Source organism: Astyanax mexicanus, chromosome 10, assembly GCF_023375975.1.
Source record: "Astyanax mexicanus isolate ESR-SI-001 chromosome 10, AstMex3_surface, whole genome shotgun sequence".
NCBI classification, from domain to species: Eukaryota; Metazoa; Chordata; class Actinopteri; order Characiformes; family Acestrorhamphidae; genus Astyanax; species Astyanax mexicanus.
The window spans coordinates 36,944,990-36,956,617 of NC_064417.1; the positions used below are offsets into that span (position 1 = coordinate 36,944,990).

The following is an 11,628-nucleotide window of genomic DNA, read 5'->3' on the forward strand; positions in this document are numbered from 1 at the left end:
ACACCTGAGATCAGACACCAAACCTGTGTTCTTGTAACAACCATATCAATAAATGTACCAAATAAAATTATATGTACTGTATTTATGTTATTTGTATTTATGTCATTAACACATAGAAAAAATAGCTTTTTAAATGGTTTTCTAGTCTGTCTATTCTGTACATGTATGTAGTGGAATGTCAGTAGTGTAATGATTACTCATGTTACTGCCTAGTAGTAGTGCAGTAATGGGAGGAGCTTTTGACTATAGGCACACAGGCGTGGCTTCAGTTCCTCTGTTTAGTTTAGATTGTAGTTTTCGTCTGCTGAGGAAAGAAGTACAAGAAGCAGAGCAGAGTAAGTACTGTTTTTCTTTCATGTTCTTAATGTTCTTAACAGCATTTCCCACGGCATGTTGGAGGCCTTAAACTCATCTTCTCTGATCATCTTCCCAGATTAGACTTTAAGAGGCTAATGTAATTTACAGAGGTTGTGATTCACAGAGATAACCCTTTAACATTTCAAAACTGATAGGTCAAAATATAGCCTATAACAGTGTCTGCTGTTTATAAGCTACATGATTACTTACTGATGGAATACAGTGGTATGTGATGACGGATTGTTTTCCTAGAGACATCAAAAGTTAGTGAGACTGAGTTAGATAAAACCGGTTGCATCTCCCAGTAAAAGCATAAGAAAAACTAAAAAGCACAGAGAAGATTAACTACAGAATTTGCTCAGGGCTCTTTGTCCAGCAGAAACATGTGTATTATCATAGATTATTTTCTTACAGTAGATAAAGCTGGTGAAACTACAGATTAGACAGAACTAAATCTCTTTAGATTTCTACTTCTATTTAGAAACTGAAAGTAGTTCTGGCATTAAAAGGTGTATGCTCTCCCTAAAGCATTTCAGTCCTATTGTTGCTGTGTTATACTTCTACATCTCTCATGTATGTAGATTGTTAAGGACATGATAAAGCATAAAGACTTTAGGAAGAACAGTGTTCTAAATGCAATATTGGTCATTCCCTTTAAAATCATCTGCAACTCAATAACTACAGGCAAGTTTCACTTCCTCTCTCACTTAACCAGCCTTCTTAAAGCTACAGTTCTGAATTTAGTGCACTCAAGCCACAGAATGAATGAATCATTCTCAATGCATCTGTTTTTAGTTAGTCCCATCAGATAGGTTTTTTTGAAACAATGCGATACAATGTGTTTTCCCTCATAATGTAGTAGAACAGCTGATAAATGTCAGTACAGTTAGGACCAAGAATATTTAGACAGTAACAAAATCTTAAAGATTTGAGCAGATTTAAGTTGAAACCATATGTGGCAAGTAGTTAAAAAGCTCTCAATAGAAGTGAAACAGATCATCATTAGGCTGAAAAAATTAAATAAATCCATTGTTGGGGAAAAAGTTTTGGGGAACATTCTGGGGAAAAAAAGAGCGCAGTGGTAAGCTCAGGAACTCAGGCCTGCACGTCCACAGAAAATAACAGTAGTGGATCCTTTCCATGTTGAAGAAAAAAAAACCATTACCAACATCCAACAACACTCAAATGAAGAAAACTCTCCAGGAAGTTGGTCTATCAGAATCTTAGTCTACCATATGTAGAAGACTTCCTGAGAGCAAATACAGAGGGTTCAAATCATTATTAGAATGACCAGAGTAGACTTTACCAAAAACATGTAAAGAAGTCAGCCCAGTTCTGGAACAACTTTCTTTGGACAGGTGAAACTAAGATAAACCTGTACTGGAATGATGGGAAGAAAAAAGTATGAAGAAGGTTCAGAATGACTCAACATAAAGCTCACTACATCCTCTGTAAAACATTGTGGAGGCACGGGGAAAGCATGACTTCCAGTGGCACTGGGTCATTAGAGTTTATTGAAGATGTGATTCAAAAGGATGAATCCTGAAGTGTTCAGGGATTTACTTTCTGCTCAGATTCAACCAAACACAGCAATGTTTATTGGACAGTACTTCACAGTACAGATGAACAGAAAAATGCTAGAATTCCTAAACGTTTCACAGGATATTTTTGTTAAACTCACTGAATTAAACCTGAAAGTCTAAACTTCAATTACATTTCAGTGGTTTCATTTCAAAATATTTTTGGGCCTAACTTTAAATGTGCTTTACTGCTTATGTATTCTTCTACAAGACTAATCCTCTTTGTGGTAGAAATAAAATGTACTGGATTATTTAAGTCAAAACTTAAAATATTTATTTAGAATGTGTATTTAAGTCGAATAAAGCCAGCTGAAAAAAAATGTTTTCATAAACTACTGCCAGGAGATTTTACTCATTCCTATCATTAAAAAATGTCCTTCTTATAACTATATTAATCAATCATTATGTGAGGAAGAGAACTACTGATTATGTGCTGTAAAAGAATATGATGAAATGTTGATGAACTTTAACTTAAGTAGGTTTTATTTGTGGCTCCATATACTTCCACTTGAATAAGTTAACACCACTATAGTTCAGTTTCTCTTTACATTTTCTTTTAATACAGAGAGTTAAGAAGCCACCAAATATGTAAACGAAAACAAAGTAATATATATTCCCAAATATAAACAGTGTGAAATGAAATCCATAGAAGCAGCTCACATAATTTGTGAGATATTTTTACATGAAGAGGTTCCTTAAGGGCGGTTCTTAAGATGTTTCCTTTTTTTAGTATTTAGTATATTGCAATACATTTTATTGCGTGGCATCATTATAAAACAAAGTGGTCTTTAAAGGTTATTTTTTGCCCTTTGTTTTAACTGTTTTATCTGTTTTAAGGAACAAGACTGTTTCAACCTACAAGAAGATTTTTTTACAAAGAGTCCTGGGCTTTTTTTTTTTTTAAATGTAGTCAAAAAATTCTCCTAAAGAAGAACACAGTAACTCCTCAGTCATTAGTAATGGGTTACCATGTGCTGCTGTTAACTCCCGAAAAAAGAAGACAGGGACCCCTTATTAATTATCTATGAAGAACACAGGGATGCCTAGTTCGTTATCTAACACAAATATTTATTCATTTAAACATGATTTCCTCCAGAATAAGGATGTAGGACACAACCTACAGTAAAGCTGTATGTGAGCCATCACTTCTACTGAGCACATCTCCAGGAGGACTGAAGTGGAGCACAGGTTTAGAATAAACACCTGTAACACACTGACAGAACATTACAAAAAATGGGGGTTAAGCAGACTACTGCACATTTCAGTGTATCTAACATTGGGAAGATATTGAGCATACTAAGGTAAGTAAGGTTAATATATGATAAGTGGTGTCACTGACTTTAATATCACCACTGATAGAATAACCTGCAGCAGCAGATAAACACACTGATAGAGGCTAGGGTCCGGCGCTGTGGAATTACCGTAATTACCCTAATAATGCGCACTAAAAGTCTGTGAGACTGCAAGGCTAAAGATGAACGTTTATAAGGTTGGTGCTGAAAATTAAAGCAGTGACCATTAAAACAAAATTGAGTATAGTCAGTCTTAGAGTCTTCTGGAGAACATAAATAATGTCTACTATGTAATAATATTACGTTATAAAGTTTTTGTTTTCTTTCAAAAATGGGGTTTAAGCAGATTACGACACACTGTAGTATTTTACTATATGTTGCTAATATTTGGAAGATAATGATGATAATAAGGTAATTAAGGTTACTACTACTACAAATGGTGTCACTCAAATATGCCTTTAATATCACCACTGATATGAATTGTTTGTGTAGACTGATTTAGATCTATAGTTCCCCAGGTGGTATGTAAGGGTTTTCAGTAGTTAATGTTGATTTGAGCAGTAATTAATGAATAGTTATTATAAAGGAGACATTATTAGTAAGTAGTTCTCTGGGAGATATGTAAGTCTCAGTAATTATTGTGGAGTTATTAGTGAACTATTATAATCATTAGTTCAGTACTATCTACTAAGTAATTATTCAGTACTCCCTGGTAGTTAATAGAAAATATTTAGGTGTTAATGCAGCACTATTAATTAGTTACTGCTTAGTTCCTGCTTAGTTACCTATTAACTATGGAACAGTATTATAAAGTGTTACCTAATTTTTTTGTTTTGTTTGCTCTCACAGCCATGGATCTCATAGACCCCATCCTGGGCTTAGCGGAGAAGTTATACTCCCTGTGTGAGGAGGTGAAAGCCAACAAGAAGAGATGTAGGCGGCTGGCTAAGCGTGTGTCTGAACTGGCTATGATGGTGAAGGCAGTGAAGGAGCAGGGTCTGGGCAGAGAGCCGGAGCTGGTACAGAAAGGCCTGCAGGAGCTCAAGCGGACCCTTGAGAAGGCGGAAGACATGGTGAAGAAATACGCCTCGTCCAGCTGTCTCAAGCGCATTGTGAAGGCCTATGACCTTGGTGAAGATTTCGGCTGTCTGAATAAGAGCTTGAACGATGCTGCCCAGCTTCTCTCACTGGCACTGCAGGTGGAGCAGAGGAAGAGGATGGAGGAAGTGTTCCAAGAGGCCAGGAGAATAAAAGAGGATGAAGAAGACTCAAAAAGTGACAGTGAGGAGCTCCGAAACTGTGAGTCTACCATAACTTCTTATTAGGCTTTCATCATAACATACGTTTCAGTCAATTTAATTATAGAATTTCATCACAGTCACATATGATTGAACATTCATTTGATTCACATCAGTTTAATCTAATCATTTGTACTGAAGTAATGAAGAGCACTGGATACATATTGATTTCTAAATGGGGTGCAATACAGGGCAGCCAATCAGAACAGATGTTCTAATAGCCTAGAAAGGATAACGATATGTCAGCTTTATTTTTTATATGCAGGATGTGTTTGTAAGTTGTTTTATTTTCCATACATCATATAAAGCCCCATATTACGTCACCATATATATATATATATATATATATATATATATATATATATATATATATATATATATATATATATATATAGTTTAGGTGAAATATCCTGAAAATACCCTTTTTAATTGCACAGTGCTCCAGTTACTAGCAGAGGAGAATCATGAGACCAAGGTGAGCGTGGACTCTGTGAACACGAAAATAGATCAAACTAACAAAGACATTCAGGACATCAAGCACATCCTGGATTCATGTAAGTGCTAAACGCAGAATTAACACAGAAAAACCTTTTTCCAGAGATTTGACCATTATTTGGTTCATAACTTAACAGAAATAAGTGTATTATAATATTTTCTGCATTTGTTAGTGAGAAGACCCAGCATTCATCTGCAGGCCATCAGAGAGATCAGGCCAGAGGAGATCACCTACGACCATCCCAAAGAGCCAATCATGAAGTGCTGCAATTCTGAGCTGTACAAGGGGGAGTACAACAAGTTCATTGTAGTTGTCAAGAGATACACATATCCTGTGAGCATCAGCCCAAGGTACAGTAACTACTCAGACCATCTTTGAAGTTTATGATTAATGAGTCAAAAATACACTTTCAACTCCATGAGTGACCAACGCTCAAAAGTGTCCTCTCTCCATTCTTCACAGCCAAGTGAGGTGCATTTTTAACAAAGAGGTGGAAACCATGAAGTGCTTTGAGTCACCAAATATCCTACGAATGTTCGGGATCTGTGTCCAAGATGAGAATGGTAGGTTAATATTCGAATTCTTCTCACAATTAATCTTGTATTGTTTTAATATGTATTTGTATAGCTTGTCAATAATAGTTGTTTCATCAATACTTAATTTTCTTGTATGATTTGTGTGTAACTGTTAGTATTTTAGTCTGTATTATGGTGTTTTGCCGATCATTGACATTTATTTGCAATCTGTTTTGCTTTTGTCCTGCAGGACCAAACCCAAACTTTCTGATAGTGATGGAGTTCTGTGAGAAGGGCTCTCTGAGGCAAGTGCTGGACAGTTCCAGCAGACTGCTCTGGGACAGAAAGATCCAAATGTGTCTGGACGCAGCTCAAGGGCTTTACAGGTCCAGACCTGTTTTCATATCTGGTGATTTTATTCTATAAACTACAGACAACATTTCTCAAAAATTCCAAATAAAAATATTGTTATTTAGAGCATTTATTTGCAGAAAATGAGAAATGGCTGAAATAACAAAAAGATGCAGAGCTTTCAAAACTCAAATAATGCAAAAAAAAACAAAAACAACAAACAAGTTAATATTTACAAAGTTTTAAGTGTAAAGAAATCAATATTTGGTGGAACAAACCTGGTTTTTAATCAGTGTTCATGCATCTTGACATGCTCTCCTCCACCAGTCTTACACACTGCTTTTGGATAACTTTATGCCACTCCTGGTGCAAAAATTCAAGCAGTTCAGTTTGGTTTGATGGCTTGTGATCATCCATCTCCCTCTTGATTATATTCCAGATGTTTTCAATTTGGTAAAATCAAAGAAACTCCTCATTTTTAGGTCATCTCTTATTTTTTATGGTCTATGGTATTTGGTCTTGAATGTATAGGTATTAAAAAGTGTAAATCAGCAGTAAATCAGGGAATTAGAGTTGTTGATATTTGTTGTATCCTTAAGACTGGCTCTTCTTGTCCTACTGCAGGCTGCACCAGACTGAGGAAAACTTTAAGGTGCATGGCTGCATCACCAGCAGCGGATTTCTGGTGGCTGCTGGCTACAGAGTAAAGGTACTGTTGTCTATTTTTTTTATTATTAATGTACACATTATAATGCATAGTTTCACATTTTTTAATATGTCAACTTAAGTCAGATAAAAATATGATATATCAATATAAAAATACTATTAGTCCTGTTTCTCTGTATAGTTTATTATCCTCCTTTCACCCTGTTCTTTAATGATCAGCATCCTTAAAGATCCACCACATTTTTGAGTGGTATTATTTTAAGGTGGTGTGGTAGTGTTGGGTGGTATCCGTTTTTTTATCACCGTTGCGAAACAATACTGTGGTACACGGTATTATTAAGGATTAGCCAGGGATTTGCTAAACTATGCAATTAGTCCAGAACAGGGGTGTCCAAACTACGGCCCGCAGGCCATTTGCGACCTGTTTCCTTTTTTGGAGCGGCCCGCGAGGTATTTTAGAAATAGAATGAAAGTTGGCCCGCTGTTAAGCAGGTTTTTATAATGTGAGATTCAAAGTTTGAACGCTAGGTGTCAGAAACGAGACAAAGAGTCTAAAAGCGGAGAGGGTGCGCATTTCTAGCGCAGAAAAACGAGCCAAAGAGTCTAAATGTGGAGAGGGTGCACATTTCTAGCGCAGAAAAACGGGCCAAAGAGTCTAAAAGTTGCCGTAATTAAGGAGTTTAATATTAAAAGACATCATGAAATTAAACATCAATTAGAAAAATCTTAGTTTACACAACACTGTCAAAGATAAAGATAGTAAGTCAAGTAAAATTGTGTGTAAATGAAATAATCAGGAAAAAAGTATTATTTAAAGTGGTATATTTCATTATTTGTTTTATTACAGATTGTGGCCCATGACTTCAAATATATTTCTCCTTCTGGCCCCCAACAAAAAAAGTTTGGACACCCCTGGTCCAGAAGATCACATGTTTACTTGGCTACCATAATGTCTAATATTTGGTTATTTTAAATTTAAACAACAAAAAATACAAAGTTCTGTTTGTTTACAGAGCCACAGTCAAAGTAAACATTTTGACTTAATCGTACAGTAAATGTCAAACCGTCTGTCACACAATTACAAACAGATTAGCTTGTGTCCCTGAGTTTATACCTACATGATAGAGCAGCTAGGCAGGACACACTAATAAAGTGAGTAAATGCAGTGTTTAAAAACTCCAGCAGCACTGCTGTGTCTGATCCACTCATCCCAGCGCAACAAACACTAACACACAACATCACCAGGTCAGTGTCAATGCAGTGCTCAGAATGCTGAGAACACACCATTCAAATAATACCTGCTCTGTGTTGGTCCTGTTTGACTATTGAAGAACAGGTTAAAAAGGAGGTTAATAAAGTATGCAGAGAAACAGAAGGACTACAGTCTAAATTACAGAACTACAAACGGTAAGTAGCTGAAAAGGATATGAAAACATGAACAATAAATGTAGAAACAAGGATGTGGACAATATATAACAGTAATATCTGTACTGTGATTATTGACACCACAGTATGCTTGTGAAAGTTGGTGTCACCAATACTGTGAGCATGACTTTGTATCTGTGACTTTGTATTTGTTATAACCAAGTTTTCTGCTTCCTTTTAATTTATTAAACCCTGTTTCCAAAAGTAATTTGTGTGTGTGTGTGTGTCTGTGTGTGTTTTAGCTGGGTGGCTTTGAGCTGGCAAAAACAGCAACGTCACTTAAAAGGAGTAACAGTAAGAACAGCAGCTCAATGATCTACACCTCTCCACAACAGCAGGAAAACATCAACCATACATATGACAAGGCCTGCGAGATCTACAGGTCAGTATTCAAACACTCTACATTAGATTACACTCTACAAAGGTTCTACATTATATAACATTAAAAAAAAATCTTGAAACAACATTGGAACCCATTGGGTTGCTATTTTAAATCGCTTGTAAAGCCGTAATTTTAATAACCATATAAAATGTAATTTCTATCATAAAGAAGAAGAATTTAAACAGGCATAGAACCATTAATGTCTGCTAATGCAGTTGAAATGGCTATGATATATTGGCCCTAGGTGTGTGTGGTGAGTGTGGTTGTGTGGGTGTGTGGGACCCATGAATTGATTCCCTGTCCAGAGGATAATCCTTACTTGTTCCTAATGAAGTAGATTTGTTTGCACTCTCTAATGAGAGTGTGCTAAAATTTTCACAGTAAAGTTGCCAGTTACAATTTAACACCAAACGTGTTGTTTTAATACTGGCAAATTGAATAAAGTGCATGTAGGTAAAAAGAATATTACCAATGTCTTTATGGCTGTCTTTATGGCTATGCCAAAATCAGCTAGTTAGTCAGTTTCAGCTGTAAAGATATTCTGGAACTGAAATCAGATGTACAAACTCACGATTCACCCATTGGCAAGAAGGGCACTGTATGATTGTTGTTATGATTAATCTTCAGTTGCTTGTATGCCACAGTATAGAAATACATCTCAATCTTACTGACTGATAGGGATGACTGACTGATGTGCTTTTTCCAGTTTTGGCATAGTCCTGTGGGAAATTGCAACACGAGAAGTCCCTTTTAAAGGTAAGTAACATCAATTCCTTAATTTTACTTCATAATGAATAACTAATAACTAATACTACACTTCGCCTCACTCATTATTTTTGTTTTCTACCCAGACTGCAAGTCCCGCCATGAGATCTATGAGAAAGTTTGTAAGCAGAAGATAATGGAGCCACTACCAGATGACTGCCCGAGGGAGCTTAAAAACCTCATTAACGCCTGCCGCTCCTACAATCCCTTTCAGAGGCCTGATGCAGGAGGTAGGGCAAAAAATGCTGCATGGAGGGATATGTCAGCATGGAGATGAGTGGGACAGATAGCTAACCACAGTGCAGTGATATGATGATGTTGTGGTCAGACAACATAAGAATAGAAAAAGGGGAAGAAAGATGATGACCTGGTCCTCGATCATTATGACTGAAGGACTGTTGATAAACAAACCATTGTTTCTTCTGTCCTATTTATTTTAATAATACACTTGAGGTTTGTGCTGTAGGGTGAGGTATTGTCATGGCTGTAATAATCTTCTGTGGCGGTAAATCAGTGCCTTTCTTGTATTATTTCTTAAATGTATTCAATAGACTGCCCTATTGTTTACACATACTTCAAGTGCTCTAAGTGATCTACCAACCTGTAGAGTTAAAATCTGATATCACACACCTGGTCCACATTTACCAGAAGTATATTATTAATGTTAAGATTAATAGTTAGAGAGAGGGTTCAGTGTAATGCTTGTTTGACCACTTAAAAAATCATCTTTGTACTATGGTCTTTTAGGAATCCTAGCCTTGGTCCAATTTTATAAAAGCCTGCATTATAGGGTAACCTAACCATTAGAGTCAGGCATGTTGTGGATAAACTCTTCCCCAAATTTGATCGATTTGCACACCCTGATCAACACAAAGATCTAAAGTGCAATTAAAAAAAAGTGTCTGTGGATTAAATTTGTGCATGTTTCACGTTTGATCATGGCAAACACATTTTCACACACAAGAAAAGCTTCATTAATAGCTTTCACCCCAAAGGCACTGGAAATTTCATATCTGGTTGGAAGGTTTAAAGCTACATTGTTAATTGTTCTGCTGCTTTTCCTCCCTTAATAATCAGAGGTTCTGTGTCTTTCTCTTTCTTTAGTGTTAGTGGACAAGCTACGTAAACTGGCACAGCAGTATGAAGAGGATTAATGCTTCAGTATTGGTTCTCCCTCTGCTGAGCGGCACACCTACAGCCTGGACCCAGACAATCAGTTGCTGTGGATGCAGGCTCTCTGAATGAGACTTTATCCAGACATTCTTTGTACAGCCTGGTGTTTACTTAGCTGCCTTTTCTACTTCATTACGAGCTGAGCTGACTGTTTGCACCCCAAAGGGAAAGACTTCCTAAACACAGACTGAGCCTAAACTGGATTTAGGTAATGCTGCCAATATACTGTTCTATAGATGTTCTATATAGACATCATTCATTTGTATATGATATTTGTTTTGGTTTGTTATGGGAGCATTTTTGTTACAGCAGATGACACTGCAACCACCTTTAAAGGCCACTTTTTATGAAATAAAAAAAGTGTGAGCAACTTTTAGAAAGAAAATTGTATTAAATTTGCATTATGTATTTGAATTGTGTGCTTGGTATATCAAATTAGCCGGTGTTGTGGTGAGTTATTATTAGATTTATACAGGACTTTTGTAGTAACATACTTGTACAAATTTGTAAAAATAAATAAATAAGCAGAAGCAAATAAGAGATTCCAGAAGCAAAAGTCTTTAGCAGCAAAATAAAAAAAAAACAACAACACAAAAATGAAACTAAAAACTGGCCAAATCCAAGCTAAAATAATTTTCAAATCACTTCAAAGAATAATAAAGTAACCAAGTATATTTACAAATATATATTTGCTATAGTTCTCTTTTTTCGCAAACAACTTTTTGTTTAATGAAAAGGTGAGCAGTGGGAGAGGTCAGTACAGTGGATAATGTGAAACACATATATAGTCTACATATACAGTATTATAACAATAGAAATATAAACATCATTATGCTGAACTGAGAATATAGGGAAAAGAAAAACACAAAAACCAATATATTATTGTAATTTAAATAGAAGAAGAATGTTACAAAAACGTTCTAAAATTGTCGATAAAATCTGACCACATATTAATTGTTTTACCTGAAGCTCCCTGAAGTCTAGTGCATGATCGTTCGTGAATAGCAATTGACAGAGTATTAATATAGAATTGTTGTTTTTTTTGCAGCTGTAAGAGTAGCAAGGCTTTTGAATTTGCAACATACACTTTTCCCTTTCGATTCTTAAAATTTTGATTGTGCATTTTATTGTTTTTGCATAAACAGTTTGGCAAAAAAAATCACTTCATACAAGTGTGTCTCTACATTTTTACAATGAGCTCAGCTGAAATGAACTTCTACAGTGGGACATGATTACTTACAGTATGTGATGTTCATGGCTTGGCCTACCAGTGAATTCCAATCCAGCACGACTGCAAAAAACGGACTCAGTCTGAAATGAAGGAAATG

The 11,628-nt window shown here is 35.9% G+C and overlaps 1 protein-coding gene across 1 annotated transcript; it reads left to right on the top strand.

The window, feature by feature from the left end:
- The first annotated feature begins 278 nt into the window (after positions 1 to 278).
- On the top strand, positions 279 to 11,462 carry LOC103030498 (mixed lineage kinase domain-like protein). The gene is made up of 11 exons (XM_022684123.2): positions 279 to 335; positions 4,079 to 4,528; positions 4,965 to 5,081; positions 5,196 to 5,373; positions 5,486 to 5,586; positions 5,789 to 5,924; positions 6,514 to 6,598; positions 8,223 to 8,362; positions 9,069 to 9,118; positions 9,214 to 9,357; positions 10,232 to 11,462. Exons 2-11 carry the CDS (start codon positions 4,081 to 4,083, stop codon positions 10,279 to 10,281), a joined length of 1,449 nt encoding a protein of 482 aa, XP_022539844.2. The 5' UTR covers positions 279 to 335; positions 4,079 to 4,080; the 3' UTR covers positions 10,282 to 11,462.
- The last annotated feature ends 166 nt before the right edge of the window (positions 11,463 to 11,628 follow it).

Bases quoted from the DNA above. Each gene is read 5' to 3' on its own strand.
- LOC103030498 (XM_022684123.2), top strand. From the start codon at position 4,081: ATGGATCTCATAGACCCCATCCTGGGCTTAGCGGAGAAGTTATACTCC. The intron at 4,529-4,964 runs GTGAGTCTACCA...TTAATTGCACAG, and splicing joins CAGTGAGGAGCTCCGAAACT to TGCTCCAGTTACTAGCAGAG. The intron at 9,119-9,213 runs GTAAGTAACATC...TTTTCTACCCAG, and splicing joins ACGAGAAGTCCCTTTTAAAG to ACTGCAAGTCCCGCCATGAG.